This window comes from Python bivittatus, unplaced genomic scaffold (genome assembly GCF_059951505.1).
Source record: "Python bivittatus isolate LINGU-HERP-01145 unplaced genomic scaffold, Pbiv_v1 ctg000480_np1212, whole genome shotgun sequence".
NCBI classification, from domain to species: Eukaryota; Metazoa; Chordata; class Lepidosauria; order Squamata; family Pythonidae; genus Python; species Python bivittatus.
Window position 1 is genome coordinate 71,410,615 of NW_028277075.1, and position 26,041 is coordinate 71,436,655.

The following is a 26,041-nucleotide window of genomic DNA, read 5'->3' on the forward strand; positions in this document are numbered from 1 at the left end:
TGGCTCATTGTATTCTTTTATTCCTCATTTTAAAATGGCTAGTCATAATAAAAATAAAAGTGTGGCTTAGCGGAGGCCACGGTTTAGGATATTGCCATAGAGAAAGATTCAGTAGAGACTTAGACTGTTGGATTCTTGGGTTGCTGATTTCTACTGCCATGGGCTTTTACACATGATGAGAGATTTTTGGCATATGGAAAAATATTGCTTTTTGGTTAGTTTTTTCTCTCTTCTTTCTCTTGCCCAGTTTGGGAATAAAGAACTGTGACACCACAAGAAATTCATATGGAGCAATTCATAAAAGCAAGGTAAAAAACATGGGAAACCACTTGGAGGATAGATTTACCAAATGCAAATAATATCTCCACACAAGGGACTCAGGCCCACTGCTACCCTTTCCTCTTAGCACCTCATTACAGCCTTGGATTGTGTTTAATGATACATAACAAGTATTTCACATGCTTCCTGGTTTATAGAGAACAGCATTTTCTCTCTGGGAGTCATCCTTAAGAAAAAGATCTGTCTGGACACTGAAAAAGTGTGAACCCAAATACTCCCCTAGTTCTCCTAAACCCTCCAAGTCCTTTAGGAAAAAAAAATCTCTTCATGGGGAAATCTTACACACCAAAACCCAGAGATAATTAAAGTGGTGCCTTTGTATGCTCCCTCCTGGAACAAATAATCCTGCTCATGCTCAGCCAGAGGCAGAGATGACTAGGCCAGATCAAATGTCATGTTGGCGTTTCTTCAGCCCTATCAGGGCAGTGGTTTCCACCAAAAGTAAACCAAGTGGCTATTCTGCTATATCCCATCAGATACTCCTGAACATGGTTTATACATGGTTTCCTCAGGCCCAGCTGATAAAGTGCGACTGGGCCTGCCTCCCTTAATACGGGTAGATATTTCTTTTTCTTTTTATATTTATATATTTATAGATATTTATATATACACACACCCAGTAACTCAGAAGAGGAAAAATATAGAATCCGTAGCAATAATAAAAAAAATTAAAAATGATCAACCCCTACCGCACTAGGCGAGTGATTGCACAAGGTCCACAATTAACTGTTCTGTTGGTAGCAAGACAGGCTACAGCCTGCACTCTCTTCCATGCCAGGATGCTGACACCAAGTCCTTTCCTTCACTCTCAGCAGTGTGCTACAAATTGCAGTCTCTTGGTGACTGAGAGTAAGAGTGCAGGCTGTGGAGGTGAGCAAGGCTGAGATCCCATTGTAGTGTTTAGAAACTCTCTCAGATTAATTTTAAAAGATAATTGTCCCCTCTGTTCTCCCCACCCACCAAAACCTGGATTTATTACTTTTTTAAAAAGTCCATGCATGTGACGGAGCAACCATTTGCGGAGCAAAATTCACGTCTCCTGCTCATCAGGGACAGGACATTTGGAAATCAGCCAAAGAGGAGTAGACAGTGGGGAGATCAGCTCCTCATACAGAAATCTCATATGTGGTCCCACCCACTCCAGAGACTTTCTTGACTCCTCCACGAGTGGGACTGTTGAGAGGTGGCTGGCCAGGGATGGGTGAGGTTGAGCCCAGAGTCCTGGGCTGTCCATTAGACTTGCTGTAAGAGGGTCGCATCTGCACCTCGTCTCTGGGAAAAGGAAGGATACAAGGGCATCAGGAAGAGAGCACTCATTCAATGGCAATGGAAATGAAGGATGCCTCACACGCAAATAGCTTAAGTGAAGGAAAATTTGGGATACATATCGGCATTGCCTGGGATGTAAAGGGGAATACAACAGTGGATTGTCAGCCCACAAAGAACTGACAGGGCAACAACAAACATTTTAGCATTCTAGGAAGATGGAGCTAAACATAGAAGAGGATAGGACTCTACACACGTGGAACTTGAAGAGATTCCACATTTAGCTGAAATACAGCCCTTTGTGGAAAGAATAAAAGAAGGTGTACTATAGACCAAGAAAAGTTTGCAGGAAAGGGGATACATATCAAAAGGATTGACTATTTCTTATAACCTGTTCCATCTGCTTGCTGACCATGGCCTCAAATGTATCTTAAGAATACAAAAGAAATAGGGAAGAGGAACACAAAAAAGTAAGATGAATAGTAAGAATATATAGTTTTTTTATATATGAGGTAGTAATCAGGCAGGCAATATAAAGATTCAAGGATCTCATATGAAAGCCAATGACCATCTCACAAACCCACACAGCTCACAAAAAGGAATGTGATACTATGCAATGTACCCTGCGTTATACAGCTAAGGGTGAGGAAATGGATTGGTTCACACACTGGAGAACGGGAAGGAAAAGGGAGGGAAGAAAGGGACAGACGAGAGCAGACACTATTTGTAGATCACTCCCAGCTGTTTCCTTCAGATGTTGCTGGAAGGAATCACAATTATCTTGGAATCCTTTGTCAGAGCAGTGATGGGGCAGATCTAAATGTGGTTCATCCTCCACTAAGTCAAGGAACACTTAAAGAATGAGACAGGTGTCACTTGTACTTACTTTGGTGCCAGTAAAGGCTGCAAGGCCACCTCCTCAGACTCTGGGACGACAGCCTGAGGCGACTGTTTTTGGCTGCTGTAAGACATAGATTTGCCCATGTGGGAGGCTGAAAGCTGGTCTGGTGAGCCCAGCGCACGCACTCTAAGTGCATGTGGTGGTTCTGGTTTGCCAAAGCGAGGTGCCACTGGGCGGGTGAGTGGGTTTTTGCCCAAAGGTGAACGTTTTGAATCGTCTGAAGAGGAACTCGTTCGTGGGGCATTGCTGGACCCAGGTGTGGACTGGATGCCAGAGTCCGCTAGGCCTGTATCTTCCTCTTTGGCCAGGGGTGGTGGCATAGATGACTGCTGCAGCAACTTCTCCCGTTCCTGCATGGAAGCCACAATGTGGCGTGAAAGATTGTCATAGCGGACGGGTGAAGAATCACGAGGTTGCTGGTGCTTGGGTGAACCAGAGCTTGGGAAACGACTGTGCAAGTCAGCCTCCCGCTGTTGAGCAATACGGGCTGAAAGAAAAGGAGAAGTGTATCCCATGAGTGGGTCTGGCTCTGGACCTGCCTGCACCGACTCAAAGTCAGGGCTATCAGATGGTGTGAGAAGACTGTCATATGACAAACTCCCATTGCGTGTTTGGTTCACCAAGCTCTTATAAGATGTGGAAGTAGTGCCTTCGGAGCGGATTGACTGAAGATGGCCCATTTCAAAGCCTGTGCCTTGAGCTGACTTGAGGCTGGAGGAGCGGGAACCACTGGATAGAGGATCAAAATGGAAACTCTTGCCAAAAGTGGGTGATCGAAAACTTTCTGGTTCCAGACTTGGTTCTGAGCGGTAGCTGGGGTTTCGACTGCTTTCAGCAATAGATGTTGGCTCTTTCAGACTGTCTCCTCGACTTAGCTGCAATAGGGAGTAAAAGATATAGAAGTCATTTGATAGCTTCCTGGGCTGTGCATAAGAGATGAAAAATAAAGTATGTCATTTGCGTCTTCAAGGTGTCCTATAGGCACATTAGAAGGAAAAAAAATAAGATTTCTTAATGTAGAAACTGAAAAATTTGCAAGTTATTCAAGTTACACATTATAGTCATTTACTTACTGAAAGTCAGTATAATGCAACAAAATCCTGAATTTGGATCTAGGACACACATATTTAAATTCTACCTCAGCTATAAATGCCCTGGATGATATGAGTTTGGTTATATTTCTAAGCTTAGTCTGTTATAATTATTTAATCAATTCATAGTGCATCAAAATATCAAAAATCATATTTTAAAGCAGTGTACAATAAATTAAAAGAACTGTTAAATACATAATAAATAATAATACAAAACCTTAAAACATTTAAAATGCCATTTTTTCTCTCTCAGGTGCACGCACGCACACGTGCACGCACGCGTGCACACACACATACAGGGAATATTGTATGATTCTTACATAGCTAGTCTAAAGATAACATATCTATATTTATACCTATACCTACATTTGGGTAGGGGAGAAGGTAGAAGAAAATGAATGGGCGGATAATAGGGGAGCAAAACTATGGAAAGGTATAGTACATGCTGGCTGCTACAGCCCCTGACTACCTAACTTGGCATCTGATGCAATCATGGTTACCCTGCTCTAAATAAATTCAAACTTAGGCAGACAATGGTTGACAGCAACTGACATTTTGTTAGATTTGTTTGTTGGATTTCTATCCCACTTTTGTTCAGGAGCTCAAGATGGTGGGTGGGTGGGTGGGTGGGTGGGTGGGTGGGTGGGTAGGTAGGTAGGTAGATAGATAGATAGATAGATAGATAGATAGATAGATAGATAGATAGATAGATAGATAGATAGATAGATAGATAAACTTTATTGGCCAAGTATGAGACATACAAGGAATTTGACTTCAGTACAAAAAAACCTCTCAGTGTGTTTGCATAGCATCAGGAAATAAGAAATAATAAAAAGTAATAACATTATATACTAAAATTATGCAATCAGAAGGGGAGAATTTGAGGAAGAATAATACTACGGCTATTGACTAACATATATTCATTTTTAAAAGGAGAACCTATGATGTATATTGTTTCCTCTTCCTTGGGAGTAAACCTCTAGAATTTAGTAGGGTTTCCTTTTGACTACACAGTTCACTGTAAAATGATACGCTTTTAACAATACCACAATACTTCTGCTGTTTTTCCTGCACATGTTAATACAACTATCCCTATGCAGGTTACTTATATGTAACACTTTGAGCAGCTTAGGTCTCACTGCAAGATACTGCCAACTAAGAATAGGAAGGAGGTGATGGTGAATATAATACAACCTTGGAAGCAAAAACAAACAATGAATTTAAGACTGCAGTGTGTCAGAAAAGACAAGGAGATGAGAAAGACGAAATGATTACTTGGAAATTCTCGGAGATTCTCTCCAAGATACTTTATAAATCAAAGCTTGCAAATGGACACTTTTTAAACACCTATTCAAAAATTATAAGACCTCCATTATAAAAAAGGATTGGAGGCTGTATTTAAATAGCATGTTATAATTACCAATATATATTATTTTACAGTTCTGTATTTCTGGCATAAGAGTAAATATTTTACAGAACAGCAATGAGCAAAAGGATCTCTTTCATTAATGTTCTCCAAAATCCAGTGCTTAAACAATTCTACTTTAAGTTCTAAATTAACAGTCCCTGTTCTGAAGTAAGATTTATATTTGCATATGCAAAGTATTCCCACTGTACATTATTCAACACATGACTGGTTCCATTCCTTGACCCATCATTTTTTCATCTGTTCCAATTAGTAGGTCTCATGATTCTAGTAAAAAATAAAGCAGATCCAACAAGCCTGAAGTCTGCCAACCCCTCTTATAAAAACGCACATCAATCCAATTAAGGCATTATAGTCTCAAACCAAATTCCCCTTCCAGTTCCTCCTCCTGTATGATTACCTACTATATTCTATTCTTCATGCTAAGCAAGCTTATTTACCTTGGCACTAGTGGAGTGAGGCATTGCAGCTGAAGCACTGCTGCTACTATAGCCAGGTCGATATTTGTACATGGTTGGAGTCGGAGGGCTGTCCTTACTTAGCAAACTGCTATCTGTAAAGAGAAAGGGAAAACAGTGTGCATGTCACATATAATATGTTTCAGTGTTGCCCTGGGAGTTTCTTTGAATCCCTGTCTCAAGTTTCATAGATAGCAAATGAATGAACTGTGAGAACCAAGTAACAGTAATCTGTCCTGAAGGTTAGGAATCAGCCAGGAACTAAAAGATGCATAAAGGGTGGAGATGAAACAGAGCAACAGGAACATTTTCCCATCTATGAGATCACATCCACTTGCATCCTATGCATGCGAGTCTCACCAGCTCTTACTTGTCAGGGTCTCAGTTTTCAGCACTGCTGGATGGGAGGCAGTAGTACTGATCTGAGAACTCAAATGAAAACCTGCAAAACAAAATGCTGAGTATATCCACACAACATATTTTCCTATCTTATCTTATCTTATCTTATCACACACACACACGTGTTATTATAATAATATAACCCTAATAACAACTAAGATCATATCCTAGCTGGCAAATGTATACCTGTTCCAGAAACTCATATGGACTCCAGAAAAGACAGCCAATTGCATCTTGAACAAAATAACTGTCCCAGAACCATATCAACAGCATTATCAAACTGACCTACTAACTACTTCAGAACTAACCATTACATTTTAGTTCATTAACCACAAGCACTGCTGCCTGGTTTTGCAGTGATGCAGATTCAGACACTATTTCCCTGATGCAGATCACCACACAGGCGCATAACTGACTGCATCCCTTGTCTCTCTAGCAAATCCCTCTTACCCTCATTGGTGGCCAGGGTTAAATGTGTCCTCAGACCTGTATAGCGGCTGAGGTCTGGCTTGGGGGGTGGGGGTGGCTCAGCGTCAGCAGACTGGCTCTCTGTTACTTCAAGGCTTCCTTTGGACTGCAGAGACAAAGTACAGAGGTACAATCAGAAGAATGGCAGGAATCAAAGTTATGAACATTGTCTTTGGCTGGATAAAGATGCAATGCTCTTAAAATGACCAATAACCCCTCCAGCATTTCAACAAAAATTCTTATAGACTGTGCATGCCTCAGTTGCTGGATGAGAAGTGAAAGGGAAAAACAGAATAACCTAAGATGCAACTTTTATGTTGTGCTGGTTACACAGGGGGAGAAACTGAACTTCAGTTCCTGTGGAATCCTGAAACAAGGAGTGACATTACTAAGGAACAATGCCTGAGATAATCATTTGATACCTACTCACATTGCAGAAACACCAGGAATATTTTGAAACCACTGCTTATGCAGCATTTTCAATGTCCCCTCACCTTTGTTCTCTTCAGCTCAGCCTGGATACCATTATCCATTATCTTCACAGCAACCTGCCCATCTGATATTTCTGGCCGTAAGAATGGAGGCCTCACTAATACAGTCTGTTCCCCCTTTGGCCGCCCAAGATACCTAGTGAACAGTGATAAAAGGATTAAATAAAACTTGATAAGATAGTGCACCCCAAGAAGCATGTTATAATTTATTTACCTGGCTCAGCAAGACAGTCTAAAGTCAAAATAAGGTTTGAGATACATAATTTTTGCAATTTGAAGAAATTTGTATAATGGAATCATGTAAACTGTAAAACCTCAATCCCATTTCTGCAGTACAGAATATATCTTTTTTTTGTTTTGTTACCGTGGTACATAAAAGGCTATATATGTTATATTCTCATGGGTTTATGATGGGTGGAATGGAAGACGTATTAATGGTCTGTCAACATCTCAAGATAATTTGCATTTTCCTGAAGATAATAACCTTCATGTATTATCTCAATGGAATAACATTTATAAATAAAAATGAGATATAAAAAAACAATACATAACTGATTAATAACTAAGTACAAAAATAAACTAAAGTGTCTTGTTTATTCCCTTTCTTTTGCCTGTCTACACAGTTAAGTTTGAAAACTGAAATACAGGTAGTCCTTGGTTAACAACCATTCATTCAGCGACCATTAGAATTTACAATGGCACTGAATGAGTGGTGGTTACAACTGGTCCTTGAGCTTCCGGTTGTCTCAGCATCCTTATGGTCACGTGATCGCAACCTGGGTGATTGGCAACCAGCTCGCCTTACGATGGTTACAGCGTCCCACATCGCATGACTGTGATTTGCAACTTTCTCTGCCAGCTTCCCACAAGCAAAGTCAATAGAAAAGCCAGCAGGGAAGGTTACAAGTTGCTTGGGTAAATCTCCCCCACCTACACATCCTCCCCCAGCCTCTCTGAACTTTCACTGCGCCTCCCCAATCACTTGTGCACCCTCCCCGGCCACTCGCACCCCCTCTCCTACCCAGCAGCAGCCACCCCAAGCATCACTGCGCTTGCACCGTGCCTGTCCAGCCACCCGCGGATCTCCCTGTACCCTCTCCCACCTGGCAGCAGCCACTTTCCTGCCTGCCAGCCTGCTTGCAAGCTACCTGGGACTTGCAACTTCTTGCTGGCTTCCCCACTGACTTTGGTTGTTGGAAGCTGGCAGGAAGCTGTGAGGAGGTGCTCGCTTAACGACCCACAATCCTTGCTTAACGATGGCAATGAGGACTGGATTGTGGTTGCTAAGCGATGTGGTCACGTGACATTGTGTTTTATGACTGCATCACTTAGTGACAGAAATTCCAGTCCCAATTGCTGTGGTAACTCAAAGGCTACCTGTAACACTGTTCTAAAGATATAGACAAATAATAATAATTTATTAAATATATACATTTATATATTTATAAATATATATATTTATATATTTTATATGCACACACACATATACCTGATTTCTAGTGACTCTGGGTGGTTTACAATTGTTAAAAACATTTAAAAAGAAAGAACAATAAAACAACACAAAAACAGCAGAAGACAAAAGAACAACAATGGCAAAGAAAACAAACCCGGCAGTTTCTAGAAGTAACTAGAAGTAATGGAGAAAATCACAGATAAAATAGTTGTTTTATAAAGTTACCTTGCAATTCCAAAATAAAAGAATAACATACAAAAACATGATTACACAATAGGAAATACATTCTATACTTTTAGTTTTTTTTCTCTCTCTCTCTCTTTTACTGATCTTATGAAAAGAAATTGCTTTTGCACACAATAGCTTTTTCAATATAATCTTATAAATGTGAACAAATTCATATGCAGAACTCTGGTAATGATGGGTAGGGAAATATAGTGCTAGTAGATTCTGATTCATTCAAAATAGGTATGTTGTGTACAGAAAAAGAATCTGTACACAGCTGCACAGTTAAGAGCAGAAATATATGCCTACAGAAAACTGCACTGTCCTAATACAATTTGTCAACATTTCAGATAGTGGCAGAATCTGAAAGGGGAAAGATGATTTTATGGTAACTCATACAGTGTTCTTCCTCTTTAATTATGCACAAAAATGCAAGTAGTACGAAAGCACGTTGCAGCTGGAAGTCTCAGTAAGAATACCACAATTTTTTAAATTGGAGCTAAATAGCGTTCCTTATTATCTAAAGTGGGAATACTAGGTATAACTCAGAGAAGCAGTTTTTCCTAAGAAGTAGAACACTGGCAGCAGCCATTCATCTTCTGTTCCAGGAAAGCCTTAGTTCAGATGACCAAAGTCAGACCAATGAAGTTTAATTGTATTCATTAATTTGGGAAACAAGTCAGAGGCACTTTGAAAGAGATGAGTCTCTAAAAGTCAGCCTTTATACCAAATTAATACTCCCACATCTCTAGATACTGATCAGCATGCACCCCTTACAATTTACAAGGGGGAGGAAAAACATACAGCTGCTCTGCAAACAACAGTTCCCCAGGGAGAACTAGAGATCCTAACTCAGGAAAACAAATATGATGTCACAGGCATCACAGAAACTTGGTGGGATAACACTCATGATTCATGCACAACATTAGAAGGCTATAATTTATTCAAAAGGAACAGACTGAATAGAAAGGGTGGGGGTGTTGCACTGTACACGAAGAAAAAATATACTTGTACAGAAATTCAGCAATCAGAGGATGGAAATCCTGTGGAAAATAATTGGGTAACAATAAAATGAAAGAGAAAGGAAAGTGGTACCACTGTGGGAGTTTTTCCACAGACCAGCTGGGCAGGGAGAAGATGTGAATGAGGCCTTTCTGCATCAGATGATAGGGATAATGGGGGATTTTCATTAGATCTAATAAATTCTTGTCATCTCCTGCTGATAACTTTGTCAGAAAGTGGAACAAAGAACAAGGGGGTCTGCTATTATGGACTTAATCATCACCAACAGGGAAGAACATGTTATCTTTCATTTGCGATATCCAGAAAAGAAGGAACTGAGAAGAGTCAGACCTGCATACTAGACTTGAGAAGAACAGATTCTGATATACTCTAAGGGAAGGTAGATGGGATCCAATGGCTCCAGGAAGGATGGAAAATTCTACAAAATAAGATACTGAAGGCACAATTGCAAACAAAGTCTATAAGAAGGGGAAAAAAGTGAGAATTCTTAATAGACCAGGGTGGATACACACAAGCAAAGCTCTGCAGTGCTGACAAGAAAAAAGAACACATTCAGGAAATGAAAGGAGGGGAACTTTAACAAAGAAGAATATAAGGTAGTTTCATGTCAGTCCTTCAGGGTAGCTCAGATCAGGAAAGAGACTCCACAAGGACTACTGGAATTATATTGTTGTATATAATAACAACAGAATCTTGAAAGCCTGCCAGAATTTCTCTCTTCTCCCTATTATACCAAAGAGAATCAAGGTGGGGCAATCTTGAGTTTCTTTCTCACTCCCTCCTCTCTTTCAACGCTGATGTTTACTTAACCACTCTTGCGTTCCTTCTTCAAGGTTATTTCTGTATTCCTCTATATCTCTAGAAACTAGAAATTCTGTCAGAAAGGCTAAAGCTCAGAATGATCTGAGGCTCGAGAGAAATTCCAAAAACAACAAAAAAGGACCCTTTGTGTGTGTCAGAAATAAAATGAAAGTCAAATAGATGTAGATCTATACAGTGAGAAGGTGGTGAATTGGTAATGAGTGATGGTGACAGGACGGAACTCCTTAGCATCTGTCTTCCCTGAAGTGAAATGGAGTCATATCTGGGCACTGTTATGCCACTGTGGACATGACAGAATTGCAGCTTAGAATAGACATGGAGAGAGTAAGAAAGAATGTAACAAATTTAAATGAATTTAAGTCTTCAAGGCCAGATGGATTACATTCCAGGGTACTAAAGGAACTAGTGGCAATGACTGCAGAACCATTCTCAACTCCTGGATGACTGGTGAGGTTCCAGAAAAGAGAAAATGCTATCCCCAGCTTCAAAAAGAGGAAGGAAGAGGACCCACAAAATGACAAACATGTCAACTTGACAAACCTGGCAAGTTCCTCAAGCAGATTATCAAATAGCGTGTATGGGAGCAGCTGAATAATTAACCAAAGACAGCATGAGTTTCACAAAAAAATAATTTCAGGCTAATCTTATCTCCTTTTTTAATAGAGTTATCACCTCAGTAGATCAGGGGAATGCTATCGACATAGCATATCTGGATCTCAACAAAGCCTTTGGCAGAGTGCCTCATAATATTCTCCCTAATAACAACTAGGTAAGAAAAATGTAAGGCACAAGTATAGGATACCTGGCTTAGAAGTAGTATAGATGAAAGAGGTATCCTTGTCCATCACAAGTTAAACACGAGCCAGCAGTGTAATGCAGTTACTAAAAAGACATCTCTGTCTCTCTCCCTCCCCCAAATGCCCTCCAGAGGAGTTTCATCATCCACAGCTTCTAGAAGACAGCCTAAGCTGGGGCTAATCTAAGTCCAACAGAAGGCCATTCAGACCGATGCTACTATGTGCAGTGCCTCCATGTCTTGCCCCCTCCCCCCTGCATCTTCCAAAAGTGGGGAACCACTAGCCGCTATTCCCATTATCAGTTTTTCAAGGTAGGCCAGCTCAGGAAACCAACAGCACAAGAATTGCAGAATACTATATTGTTGTAGGGTACAACAACTGAATCTTGAAAGCCTGCCAAAGTTTATTTCTGCCCCCTCTGATATCAAACAGAAATTCACAATAACCCTACCTTGAGTCTTTCTCATGCCTTCTTTCCTAGGGCTGAGTTCTTTCATATTTTGCCTTAAGTATTCTTGCACACCTTCTTCAAGGTTATCTATGCATTCCACTATGCAAGATGAAATACATCAGGCTGATTCTAGTGGCTACAGTCTTGAATGTAGCTTGGTACCAAGCTCTAAAAGGTTATGTAGGTTAACACCAATATCTTAAATTTCACCTGGAAGCCAACAGGAAACTGATGTAGTGCCCAAAGCACAGATGCAATGTGCTTCTACCAGGGAATGCCAGATAATACACAGGCTGCATCAACTGAAGCTTTCAAAAGGCACCTTTAAAAGCAACCCCATGTAGTAATTTGGGTGAGCAGTGACAATGTCATGAGTATGTCATGTAGTAATATCCTTTTGCTCCAGCAATGCTGCAACTGTTGCACCAGTCAGAGTTAGCCGAATGTTCTCCTGGCCTCCACCTGCTCTTCAGGCAGAAATCAAAGATCTGCTCCTTCAGGAGTAGTGCTTCCCCATCAAGAGATACCACTAGAGCTGCCAGAACACCCCACTGGACAAACAGTAACTCTGTCTTACTAAAATTCAAGTTTAGTTTGTTCTCTCCCATCCAAATTGTGACGGATGTGGAAAACAAAGCCATATGAAGAATATTAAAGGAGTCAGAATTATTTTAGCCTACAGAAGAAACTACTGTGGGACATATGATACTAGTCCCCAAATACCTGAAAGGTTGTCACAAAGAAGAAGGACCAGATTTCTTCTATTGCCACAAAGGGGAGGACCAGAACTAGTACAGGTAGTCCACAGTTAACTACCACTCATTCAGCAACTGTCTGAAGTGGTGGTTATGACCAGTCCTTGAAGTTTGGCCATCCCAGCACTCCCGCGGTCATGTGATCATGATCTAGGTGCTTAACAACCAGCTCACACTTAAGACAGCTGCAGCATCCCACGGTCACATGATTGCAAATTGCAACCTTCCCTGCTGTCTTCCCACAAGTAAAGTCAATGGGGAAGCTGGCAGGGAAGGTCAGAAGTTGCTCGGGTAAGGTTCCCCCACCTGCACATCCTTCCCCAGCTCCTCTGCACTCACACCATGCCTTGCTGGCCACCCACGCACCTTCATGCACCCTCTTTGAGCCTTGCTGTGCTTGCTCCCTGCCTCCCTGGCCACTTGTGCATCCTCCCCAGCCACTTGTACACCCTCATGCACCCTCCCCGAGCCTCACTGAGATTGCACTGAGCCTCCCTGGCCACTCGCACACCCTTGTGCACTCTTTCCCACCCAGCAGCAGCCAGCCCAAGCCTTGCTGTGCTCACACTGCACCTCCCCCTCTCACACACCCTCCCCAAGCTTCACTGAGATTGCACTGCAACTCTTCACCACCCATGCACCCTCCTTGAGCCTCACTGTGCTCAAACTGTACCTTTCCGGCCACTCATTCACCCTCTCCCACCTGGCAGAAGCCACCGCAAGCCCTGCCGCACTTGTACCACACTTCTCCCACCACTCACATATCTTTGTGCCCCATCCCCTACCCAACAGCAGCCACCCCAAGCCCCACATTTGTGCCATGCCTCCTCAGCCACCCGTACACTCCCTCGCTCCATCTCTCACCCAGCAGCAGCCACGGACTTGCCTGCCAGCCTGCTTGTGAGCCTTCTGGGATTTGCGACTTCCTGCTGGCTTCTCCACTGACTTTGTTGGAAGCCGGCAGGAAGTTGCGAGGAGGTGCTCGCTTAATGACCCATGATCCTTGCTTAACAATGATAACAGAGACTGCAGGAATTGCTGTCGCTAAGTGATGTGCTCATGTGACATCATGCTTTATGACTGCATTGCTTAGCGACAGAAATTCCAGTCCCACCTGCCATCATAACTTGAGGACTATCTGTAGGTTAAAATTACAAGGAAGGAGGTTTAAGCTAGACAATAGGAGGAACTTCCAGACCATACAAGTTATCAGCCAGTGGAACACGCTGCCACACGAAATGGTGAGTTCTCCTTCAGAGGTCTTCAGACAAATACTAGTGGTCATCTGTCAGAGGTGCCCTAATGGATCCTGCACTAAGCAGGGGAATGACTTAGATGATTTCTATAGTCCATTCCCACTCTAAGATTCTATGATTAAGAACTAAAATGATTGTTAGCAATTGCTTTCTGCAACCCAGCATCTCCTTGTTGAACTATTCATACAGTTAACCATAAGAAATTCCCCTTTACTTTTCACACTAACAATAAAGACAATAATTCTTATTTCTTTTCTTCTCCATCTTACTTGGGTGGAACAGAATTTACCTGGGAGCTGGAGAGCTGCAGAGGACACGACTGACATTCTTACAGCAGCCATTGGTAAATGGGTTTACCCCACCTCGGAATTTGCCTGTAACCTGCAAAGACCAAAAACTGGTCAGACAAAATTCAGTGAAATGAACAACAAAACAAAACGTAAAATACATACTTGTTCATTGGTAGTGCGACCCCTGGCTACTAGTACCACGTGGAATCCTGTAAGGCCAGCTACAGGAATAAAGAACAAACCAGCCACACACATCACAGCCATACTACCAGCAAAGTCAAGGAACAATACTCAAGGATCACAATTCATTTCTTATCTGGAGATTTGTTTCCCACCTGCCAGGTGGCAGTCTCAAGGAGACTTAACAATTCCTAGCCAGGGTTCATTTTTATCAGGGAGCTCCTTGTTCCTGAAAGATTAAAGGATACGTAACAGCCATGCGGATTCCAGAGAGCTCTTCCACTTGATACAGGACATACAGTAAACCAAAACCAAATACACCCATGATATGTGCTGTAAGTGAGAGCAGGAACAGGAAGAAATAGCGGTAATTGCGTCTTCCTATGCAGTTGTTCACCCATGGACAGTGATGGTCAAACTCCTGCCAATTAAAAAAAAAAGGTTAGAAAAACAATCCCCCTAGAAAGCCATGCCATAGTTTTACAATATTAATAAAACCATTCTAAACCATAGCACATCTGACTACAATTTAAATATTTACTTTCATACATGCCAGAATGTAAAACATAACTCCTGTAAGAATGGTATAGTTGTGATGAGCTTTTTTCATGCATTCTGTGTGTATGTAGATAGAGACAGATGAGTTTTGACATGAAGAATGGCAGAATATGCATTCTTCCTCATATAGTTCTCTGAATATAGCTTGTAACATCTATCCAATTTCCCAGGTCTCACAAACAGAAGTTACAAAGTTACCGAACATGTTCCCAAACATTACTGTTGGATTGCTCAGCAGAGAAAATTAGGTTCAAATGGCTTGTTTCATTTCAGATAAACTTTCTTTGCTTCAAGTCCAGAGTGGAATTCTGAAGTGCAACAATGTTCTGTCTACACTGACTATGGTGAAACAACTGGAAGGGCAACCCCACTTTTTGTCAAAGACTCTTGGAACGCTTGCCTCCTTGGCAGATGAATAACTTCCTTCAGACAGACTGTTTTAAGAACTGCATTCCATCACACCTACAGTGGGGCAAAAAAGTATTTAGTCAGCCACCAATTGTGCAAGTTCTCCCACTTAAAAAGATGAGAGAGGCCTGTAATTTTCATCATAGGTATACCTCAACTATGAGAGACAAAATGGGGGAAAAAATCCAGAAAATCACATTGTCTGATTTTTAAAGAATTTATTTGCAAATCATGGTGGAAAATAAGTATTTGGTCAATATCAAAAGTTCATCTCAATACTTTGTTATATATCTTTTGTTGGCAATGACAGAGGTCAAACGTTTTCTGTAAGTCTTCACAAGGTTTTCACACACTGTTACTGGTATTTTGGCCCATTCCTCCATGCAGATCTCCTCTAGAGCAGTGATGTTTTGGGGCTGTTGCTGGGCAACACGGACTTTCAACTCCCTCCAAAGATTTTCCATGGGGTTGAGATCTGGAGACTGGCTAGGCCACTCCAGGACCTTGAAATGCTTCTTACGAAGCCACTCCTTCGTTGCCTGGGCGGTGTGCTTGGGATCATTGTCATGCTGAAAGACCCAGCCACATTTCATCTTCAATGGCCTTGCTGATGGAAGGAGGTGTTCACTCAAAATCTCACGATACATGGCCCCATTCATTCTTTCCTTTACACGGATCAGTCGTCCTGGTCCCTTTGCAGAAAAACAGCCCCAAAGCATGATGTTTCCACCCCCATGCTTCACAGTAGGTATGGTGTTCTTTGGATGCAACTCAGCATTCTCTCTCCTCCAAACATGACGAGTTTAGACCAAAACATTCTACTTTGGTTTCATCTGACCATATGACATTCTCCCAATCCTCTTCTGGATCATCCAAATGCTCTCTAGCAAACTTCAGACGGGCCCGGACATGTACTGGCTTAAGCAGGGGGACACATCTGGCACTGCAGGATTTGAGTCCCTGGAGGCGTAGTGATGGTAGCCTTTGTTACTTTGGTCCCAGCTCTCTGCAGGTCATTCACTAGGTCCCCCGTGTGGTTCTGGGATTTTTGCTCACCGTTCTTGTGATCATTTTGACCCCACGGGGTGAGATCTTGAGTGGAGCCCCAGATCGAGGGAGATTATCAGTGGTCTTATATGTCTTCCATTTTCTAATTATTGCTCCCACAGTTGATTTCTTCACGCCAAGCTGCTTGCCTATTGCAGATTCAGTCTTCCCAGCCTGGTGCAGGTCTACAATTTTGTTTCTGGGGTCCTTCAACAGCTCTTTGGTCTTGGCCATAGTGGAGTTTGGAGTGTGACTGTTTGAGGTTGTGGACAGGTGTCTTTTATACTGATAACAAGGTCAAACAGGTGCCATTACTACAGGTAACGAGTGGAGGACAGAGGAGCCTCTTAAATAAGTAGTTACAGGTCTGTGAGAGCCAGACATCTTGCTTGTTTGTAGGTGACCAAATACTTATTTTCCACCATGATTTGCAAATAAATTCTTTAAAAATCAGACAATGTGATTTTCTGGATTTTTTTTCTCATTTTGTCTCTCATAGTTGAGGTATACCTATGATGAAAATTACAGGCCTCTCTCATCTTTTTAAGTGGGAGAACTTGCACAATTGGTGGCTGACTAAATACTTTTTTGCCCCACTGTATATTAGCCAGCGAAAATCTGTCTCCCTAGGTTTACATCTCAGGCAACACACTTTCTACCTCTGTATTACCAATATGCCTTGGAAAGCCCCCTCCCCACCCAGATTCTGGCAAAAGGGGTTTTGCAGCGGAAAGGCTTTCTTTCCAAGATGCTTTTAATCTTTCAAAACTACCCTGCTATACACCTTTAAAACAATCCTTTTTGGCCCTGCCAGGCTAAACCCTACTCTGAATGTCCACAAATTCTCAGCTATTTTAGAGCAGACCACAGGATCTTAGAAGGAGTATATTGTGGCATCTGACAACATTGGTGTTGAGCTTGTAACATGCTGCATGAGCTTGTAACAGTCTGGATAATTAATGTGTGGTGGCCTGTATGAACTGGTATTGCCTGAAGACAGGAGAAATAAGCCTGCATGCAATGACTGTGTAATGTGTATCCTATGACTAGGGTATAATCTGAAAACATGTGAAACAGCAATCCTACTGAAGTTAAGCAAGTTTGGGTCTGTTCAAAGCCTGAATGGGAAGAATCTGAAAAGCTTATGTGTATCATCTTGAACTCCTATTTCAGAAAAAAGGTGACATAAAAACAAGGACAGTACATTAACACTCCCCCTCCTGAAATTCCTGTGAGTTCCCTTATTCCCTTCTCCTTCCCCTTTTCTTTCTCAAGATTAGGTTATAAAACCTGACATTCAATACTCAAGTACTGGACTTGATTAAAAGCCACCCAGACTATGCCAAACATCATCCCATTAGAATAAGCATTTCCAATCTTTTAAGTATAGCTCTGTTCTCTTTTTATCTTCTTACCTCCACACAGTTGTCACAGACACTGCAATGGGAGCAGCGTGGAGGCCGGTAGAATCTGCATGTAGCACACCATTTCATGCGCACCTGAATACCCTTTATCTCCACAGTTTTGTACAAGGGAGCTCGGAAGTCATCCTCTTTATCCTCATCTTCTTCAGCTAAAGCAGAAGAAAGGCATCAAATCCAAGTAGGTAGGTAGGTAGGTAGGTAGGTAGGTAGGAAGGAAGGAAGGAAGGAAGGAAGGAAGGAAGGAAGGAAGGAAGGAAGGAAGGAAGGAAGGAAGGAAGGAAGGAAGGAAGGAAACACATTCCCACTTTCCAGATTTGTTATGATAAATAAGCTGTATTGGTAGTAAGGCAGACTTCTTCAGAATGCTGAATCCAAAATTTATTATTAGCTGTTGACTGAACCACTCAAAAAACATGGATTATATGATACAAGTAATACACCAATAATCAGAATCCTGCAGGCCAGACTCCTTGGTGAAAGGAATTAGGCAAAAGGAATAGAAGCAACACTATGCATTTACTGGTAAAACTGAGAAATTCCAATTTATTATTACAGGCAAATATAGTCATGGTGTACAGTGACACTGACCAATGATTTAAAATTCTCAATATTCATTCTTGGTCCTACTGAGGTAAAACATTCTTATATAAATGTAAAAAAGAAAAAGCACTGAATATGGAAAACTGAAATAATCACAGTCATAACCACCATTTTTAGATCTATGTTTTGCAAGAAACTAGTACGATGCTTACCTCTAGGGAATATGCCAGGATCCATGAAAGTGGCCATACTGAAGTTGGCCAGCACAAAAAGGAAGACCACAGCATTGTAAATGGGTATGATTGGGGAGACGTAAAAGCTGAGTCCTGGACACCTGTACAAGAAAAAACAATCCAAAAAAAAAAGTCCTTTCACTTATATTAATTGTATTTTATTTTCAAGCATTTTCCTTCATAACTATATACTTGCACTTTGTCATTGTGTAGCAAATTTGTTCAGAAGCTCATGGAACCAATTAGCAGTGAGAAAGTATTTCTCTGCTAAATCAATGTAGTCTAATAAATTAACAAAATTACTTAAACATGTAACATCTAATCTAAAACAGAGGATGAATTACTTAAATTCAACCTCATTGGATAATTTGTAGATAAATTATTTCACAAGTGTACCTTCACAAGTGCATACTACACAGAATAGACAACTCCAAGGTGTATACTCCTTCCACATGCATTGCTGGTGTGCATACCATGTCCACTATGCAGAACAATATCACTCAACCTATATAGCAGTATTAAAAGCCTTCTATGCTTTTCATAATACTATAAGTAACAATTTCCCACTCAGCTTCTTTAATCATGAGAAGATCAAGACAGAAATACATTACCTACTGAAATATTTCTTTATATACAGTGCGTTAAACTTAGTATCTGTTCAGTGATGAACATAACAGAATGAAATAATTCTCTGTTCCAACTGATAAAAGCTCCCCAATAATGTTGAGACTATGTTCATCTAAAAAGAGGGAATATCTATTTTTATTTTTTTATTAAATGGAATTATATGCCATCACTGAGAATAAATTCCTACAGAGGTGCAATGGAATACATACGCACCTTGGATGTGATATATTGGGCTCCACACAACAACAAAGATATTACTATACCCCACTGCATCCTTTCCTGGGAAAAGCCACTTTGATAATACTGCCACTTTTTTCTAGAGAAATCCTTTTCTGTCTTAGTTTACTGAAGAGGATGAAAATAGCAATCCATTTCCATTAGGAAGGGGGACATGCTAAAGGCTTCCCACAGAATGTGTTTATTAGGTATAAAACTGTAACAAGATGCATAGTGAAAAGGTGCAAAAGGAGAAAGGGAAAAAAGAAAGGAAAAAAAAAAAAGACTTCTGGAGAGGTTGATTTTACCCACTGCCCTTTTAGCCAGAATCTTCCCTTGTACACACATATACAACAACAGCCTCACAGCTCAAATCACAGGCTGTAAAGAACAAACTAATAAATCTGCATCTAGCTTTCACTCATCCCTTACCTGTTCTATAATTCCTTGTTCTCCAGCATGAATTTCTGTGGACTGCGTTTTCTTTTCTTATCCAGCTTTCAGCTAGCCCTGGGGGAGAGACTCTCCTCCCTTCAGGAAAAAAAAAATCTGATGGGGTCCTCCATATTTGATTTTCTCAGGCCCCCTATTTGGATTGATAGGTCAGCTCATTTTTCTTTAATTACTTTAGGGTCTGAACTCCTTGTCACATTTTGTCTCATTGTCACAAGATGACAATATGCTTAATCAATATTTATGTGAATTCACTGTCTATGCTAGGCTTTTCTTTCATCTCAGCTCTATAATCTGGATACTGTTGAGCTACTTTACTACTACTGCAGTACCACTTAGATAACATGTAAGGTGAACACATACGTTGCACACAGAAAACACAGAGACTAAAAGAATTTAAGAATTACTTCAAGCGAAATACAATTTAAATAAAACAAAGCAAAATAAGACCAATTATGTAATATTTAAATTAAAAAAGCAACACTGCAACAGATAAAAAGTCTAATGAAACAGTGTACTTTTCTCTGCAAGTCTAGGACACAATAAACATTGAGCCAACCAATCTGATCTTTGCGCAGAGAGAGTTCTATCTAAGGAGTGCTTCTAGAGAAAAGGCCCCATCTTATATACATACCACTATGCTAACTTCTCAGTGGTGAAATATCAACAAGGATCTGATGAAGACTGCAAATCATTACAAAGGAGACTGTATTCCAATTATATAGCATTAGCAATTGTAGTGAATGAGAGAAATCCCATTCCAAGAGGTTCAGGCACTGACAGAATTGAGCAAAAATTAGCTGACCTGTCAATCCAGGTAGTGGCCAGAGACAATTGAAGCCTTGGGAAAATCAAAGACTGAAAACCCAAACAAACCAGCTTTAACTTGAGCTGAAGGCAATTTCCCTTTTGTTTCTGTCTCTTTTTCCTCTATCTCTCAGGAGGAGTGGAAGCATCTTTTCTGTGTGACTGATTAAAAATTAGGTAAGAAAAGAAATACCAATCCACAGAGATTTGAGTTAGATCAGGGAATTATACAGCATGCTGGAGACTAGTGAAAGCTAGAAGCAGATCAGATTATTTTATTTTATTATTTGATAGTGATTTTCACTGCAAGAGTGTGTTCCCATGTGTGAAGGAATAGAAGCTGATATCAATCTCTAAACAAGTCATTCTTCGTTCCTTCTTTCTTTCCTCTATTTGTGTGTTTTCAATTTCCTTCTTTAATCTGGATATATCATAATACATTCTTGAATTCTTAATGGATTGGTAATATTACCTCTAGTACACATTTTTCCTTCTCCAGTCAAGCTGGTGGAAGGAGGATTGCCACTTGTTTCCTCCCAAATAAAACAAGGTAGAGAAGGAAAAAAGTGGCTGATGATAGCATCACCAAGGTAGGTCTTCTCAGGAGTTGTGAGGAGAGTGCAGCAGGGTCGTGGGTGGAAGACTGAGAGACTCCCTCTCAAGGGCCAGTAGGGCCCAATCTGTCACACTATGTGTGTGTGTGCAACCCATTACAGCAATACAAGAGTTTTATCACTGATATTGTTACCTTATAGTTAACTACTTTTTATATATAGTTTTTATTGAAACTTTTAAGCAAGAAGGTAAAAACTAACACAAATTAATATAAAGTAGGAAAGAGAAAGAAAAAGTTGAAGAAAAATATAAAAGAAAGAAAAAAAAGATATAAAGAAGTGGCTCTTCACAGCAGTTATGAGTACAAATATATTTTAATCTCTCTACAATTACATATTACTCTTTCTATAATCTATCCTATCTAATCATCAAAACCATAAATCACAAGTTTGTTTTTTTTAATTTTTTGTGCAAAAAGTCCGTAAGAGGTTTCTAGTCATCAATAAATGTAGATAATGTCTTTTCTCTTATCAAAGAAGTCAACTTATCCATTTCAGCAAAATCTGTCAACTTCACCAACTATTCCTCCATAACTTTATAGTTAACTACTGAAGAAGTCTATACAGATACTCCTCACTTAATGACCCTAATTGGGACCGGAATTTCCGTTGCTAAGCCAAAAGGTTGTTAGGCAAAACATCACATGACTGCACTGCTTAGCGATGGCAGTTCTGATAGTCCCAGTTGCGGTTAGGCCAGGACTGTGCCGTAGTTAGGGGAGGACCTCATGCTTCTCCTGCCCTGCCATATTCACCTCTGCTTCAACTGCCCCCACCTGCTTATCCCCCCCCATCTCTGCCCTTTTGGGCACCCTGCACTCTGCTGCCACCTACCCCTGCTGCTCTCCACTGACCTTCGCCATCTTCTTCCTCCCACTGCTGATGAGGTGTGCCTGGCCGAGGCAGCTGCTGGCCCTTCATGAGGGCATGCCTCAGCAGTGGGAGGATGAAGATGACCAAGGTCAGTGGAGGGCAGTAGGGGTAGATGGCGGCAGAGTGCAGGGTGGCCAAAAGGGCAGAGATGGGGGGAAATAGGCAGGTGGGGGGAGTTGAAGCACACACTGCAGTCGTAAATGTGGGCAGGGTGCCAAGCACCCAAATTTTAATCACGTGACCAAGGGGGCTCTGCAATGGTTGTAACTTTGAGGACCGGTCATAACTACCATTCTTTCAGCACCATTGTAATTTGAATGGTTGCTGAACAAATGATTGTTAAGTGAGAACTACCTATATCTTTTTCTTCAACTTATGCAGTACTACGACTTTATCACTACTGTTTTTTTAATATAAAGAGTAACAGTTGAGTTCCCAGACAGAATACTTTGTCTATAAGGTTGGATATCTTGAACTTTCTAAAATCAACTGTAACCTGCTTTGTCAAGGAAGAGGATCAAGCAAGAAAGAAAAACAAGACAAGCTAGTCTGACTAGATGGATATAAAGAACAAGAATGTTGCACTAAAAATAATGCTAATGATTGGAAGAGAAGCACAGCAAAATCCTCCTTAGACCAAGCTAGGTAATCCTTAAATGTTTACTAATGTACTGAAGATATTAATGGAACAGAGATGAAACTATATTAGAGCTAACTCATTTTAATTTTAATAGAACAGAAAACTCTCTATGATTTAATGAAATATGGGAATAGTCTAGAATCCAAGGCAGCTACCTGAATGTAGATATAATGAAGTATGAAAAGAATATAATTTTTCAGCCTTCCAGTGCACAGTAAATAAATAAATTGGGATTCAAGTTTACAATAAAAAAAATACAACTTAAGGACCTGAAGGTTATTATTCTGATTTAACTGGTCCAAAATAAGAGTATGATAGTGAGAAAAATATCACAGCAAGGATGAACAAATAACCACAAGGACTCAAATGCATTTAATAAAGTTAATTAGTGGCATCATAATAGTGATGACATACTTTTGGGGTTCAAAGAGTTTTACCACAGAACATGGGTGAGATTTAGAATAAACTTTAAATGATCAACCTGGAAAATTATAGGAATTATACAGCAAAATAGTTCTGCACCTAGTTCTACACATCAGTCTTGTTCCCAAGTCTATATAATAAAATCATAATTCTTTTAAATCTTTGCAATCAGATAAAGAAAAGCTGAGGAGATAATGGGCCAAGCACTGTACCATTTTTTTTTAACCTTGCCTTGTTGAAAGACAGAATACAGGTAGTCCCCGACTTACAATGGTAACTGGGACTGGAACTTCCATCGCTAAGCGATACGGTCGTAAAGCGCAACTGTCAGGCCTAGCCCAAGGAACTCCTGGAGACCGTGTAGGTTCAATCAGCAAGGTTTATTAGCTAGCGCTTATTTACAGAATCTTTTCAGACGGACCAGTAGTTCCCAGGCACAACTCTCTACTATTTTCTGGAATGTTTAGGGATGCGCCAGCTTTCTCCGCTTATCTCCAGAGCGTTGCTCTGGAGACGAGAGCACCGTTTTCATCCCCCTTCCTCCATTCCATTCCATTCCATTCCAGTCCAGTCCAGTCCAGTCCAGTCCATCACATCAACATCACATGAGTGCATCGCTTAGCGACAGCAATCCCAGCACTCCCTATTGCCATCATTAACCAAATTCCACTGGTCGTCAGCTGAGGACCCACCCCAATCCAAGTCATTCTGGGCTTGGTCCCTCCCAGCCCAAGCCTCAGTAAAGTAAGGGGCTGCCTCCTCTTCAACTCCTCCCATCCACCTATCTCCTCCCGCATCTCTGCCCTTTTGGCCACCCTGCACCCTGCCTTGTGTGGCAGCAAGGAGCTCCAGAACCAGACTGCGGCTCAGGTGCTTCTTGGCAGTGTGCTCCAGCAGCACGGCACAAAGCCACTGCACCCCAGGAAGCTGCAGCTGCCCCAGACCAGTCCCCCTAGCTACCCTCCACTCCAAGGCCCCTGATGCCCTGTGCTCTGCCGCCCAGCTGACCTTCGCCACCTTCTTGCTGCTGAGGTGTGCCCGCCCTGGCTCTCTGCAAGGCAGCTGCTGACCACATGAGGCCATCTTCCCCAGGTCTTGCGAGGTAACTGCTGTGAGCGACCTTGGGAAGAAAGCCTTGTGCAGCCAGCAGCTGCTTTGCAAAAGGCCAGGCTGGGCATGCTTGGTCAGCAGCAGGAGCTAGACGACACAGAAGGTGAGCTAGGCAGCAGGGGCTGCAGGGTGTAGGGAGACAAAAGGGTATAGGTGAGGGGAGATAGGTGGGGGGAGCTGAAGCGCCCCACCGTTATAAGTGCAGGCGGGCTGCCAAGTGCCCAAATTTTGATCACATGACTATGGGGGCGCCGCAACAGCTGTAACTTCGGGGACTGGTTGTGAGACCCTTGCTTCGGTGCCACTGTAACTTCAAATAGTCACTGAACAAACGGTCATAAGTCATGGCCCAGGACTCAGACTCTGAATCTGACTCTGAAGAAGCTGCTCCAGCTGAACCTGTGGTATGTCAGCCTCAGGACAAAGCCAAGAATCACTTGAGGCTGACTGAACACAGGCACCACCTGGACAGCTGGAGCAGTCAGATGGTGATGACATAAGGTCTCCAAGCCCTCGCACCCAGTGAGTAGAGCGGAGAGCCAAGCAAAGATGTTCATTGAGAGTCCTTGCTAAGCAAGGAAGTAAATCTCTTGATTAAAGACAGCTGGCTACAGCCTGATTTAAGAGGCAGCTCTGACCCATGTCTCCTCATTGGAAATAACTGTCTGATTTCCTGCTCTGACATGTTATTCCTCTGAATCCTGCTCATGAAACTCTGACCTTGGACTGGGTGACAAACCTGATTTGGCTCTCTGAACTTTGGACTGGATTCTGACTACTTGTCTACTCTTCTGCATGCTGCTGTTGAAATTGAAACCACCCAAGCAAGCTTTCTTTCCAAGAGACTTTGTTGATTTACATTTCTTCCCTTATCTGCTATTATCTGCTCAGCCTTGAATAAATTGCTTTCCTCACCTAGCAACTGTATGTGTGAGCTGAGACCTGAAACAGGACACTACCTTTACAGTAGTATAAAATATAACCTGACCAAGCCTAGCAAAAGGTGAAAGAGGTTTGAGGCCAACCTTAAGATCTTAATAACTTTATTTTATTACCCTTCATATAAACTAGTGTACTCCTAGTTTGGCTTCAGTGCTGGGGCTTGGGTGTGCTCAATGGTAGTGCTGGTCCTTTGCAATGACCTTGCAATGGAAATCATGTTAGCTCTTTTTTTAACTGCTATCTGGAAATAGCTTAAAATGGACCTCTGCTGGAGGGTGTCTGGGTTGTGATATTATCTTGGTTGAGATTTACAAACTGTTGATTGCTAGGGTTGTTTATGTTTTATTCATTTATGTGTTTTTATTTTAAACTCAGAGTGGATGTTTCAGCTGTAATTGTATAATATCTGTGAACCACTGAGAGTCCTTCAGGATTGTGTCGATACAAAGTAATAATAAACAAAGACTTTAAGGTGGAACAACTGGAGAGGAAGGATCAAGCTATGCTGGATCATTGGAGAAATATCACTGTTTATTGTGTAGGATGTTCTCACAAGTTTGATCATTATCAAGATGTAGTAGACACATGTTGGGTAATTATAAAGAGGTGGTAAATATGTTTTTAGAGGTACCAACTATCTATAGCAATTACAGGATTGGTGTATGACTTTACAGCAGGGTTTCCCAAAGCGATCAATATCAACCCCCAAGGGTCAATAGGACTATTCAAGGGGTTGATAAATGGATGGGGGTCAAAAGGGGGTCAGTAAATGTCTGGGGATCAATAGGTGGTCAATAAATGATGGAAGGTTGATTGGGGTTAATCTGTTGGGGTCTCTGTAGAACTCCACCCAGTCCCTGGTCCTGAGGTTAAGGTAGCTAGTGGAAGACAGCATTACCCAGGACTGGATGGCCAGCCACCAGCAATAGCAGCTTTGAGTTGTCATTATTATCATAGTACTATTAATTACAGTACTCAACAGCTCTCAGTAACACCCAGCAGTATGCAGACTGCTTATATCCCCCACATTGTGCT

General features: G+C 41.5%; 1 protein-coding gene across 1 annotated transcript in view; it reads right to left on the reverse strand.

The window, feature by feature from the left end:
- ZDHHC5 (zDHHC palmitoyltransferase 5) overlaps window positions 1-26,041 on the reverse strand; it is a 64,515-nt gene continuing 38,474 nt past the window's right edge. The window contains exons 3-12 of the mRNA XM_007423071.4: window positions 18,281-18,402; window positions 17,520-17,677; window positions 14,340-14,512; window positions 14,074-14,176; window positions 13,911-14,002; window positions 6,843-6,975; window positions 6,331-6,454; window positions 5,464-5,576; window positions 2,492-3,381; window positions 1-1,611 (exon numbers count right to left, since the gene is read on the reverse strand). Coding sequence (XP_007423133.1) covers window positions 1,446-1,611; window positions 2,492-3,381; window positions 5,464-5,576; window positions 6,331-6,454; window positions 6,843-6,975; window positions 13,911-14,002; window positions 14,074-14,176; window positions 14,340-14,512; window positions 17,520-17,677; window positions 18,281-18,402 — 2,074 coding nt within the window. The 3' untranslated portion in view covers window positions 1-1,445. The remainder of the gene's footprint in view (window positions 1,612-2,491; window positions 3,382-5,463; window positions 5,577-6,330; window positions 6,455-6,842; window positions 6,976-13,910; window positions 14,003-14,073; window positions 14,177-14,339; window positions 14,513-17,519; window positions 17,678-18,280; window positions 18,403-26,041) is intronic.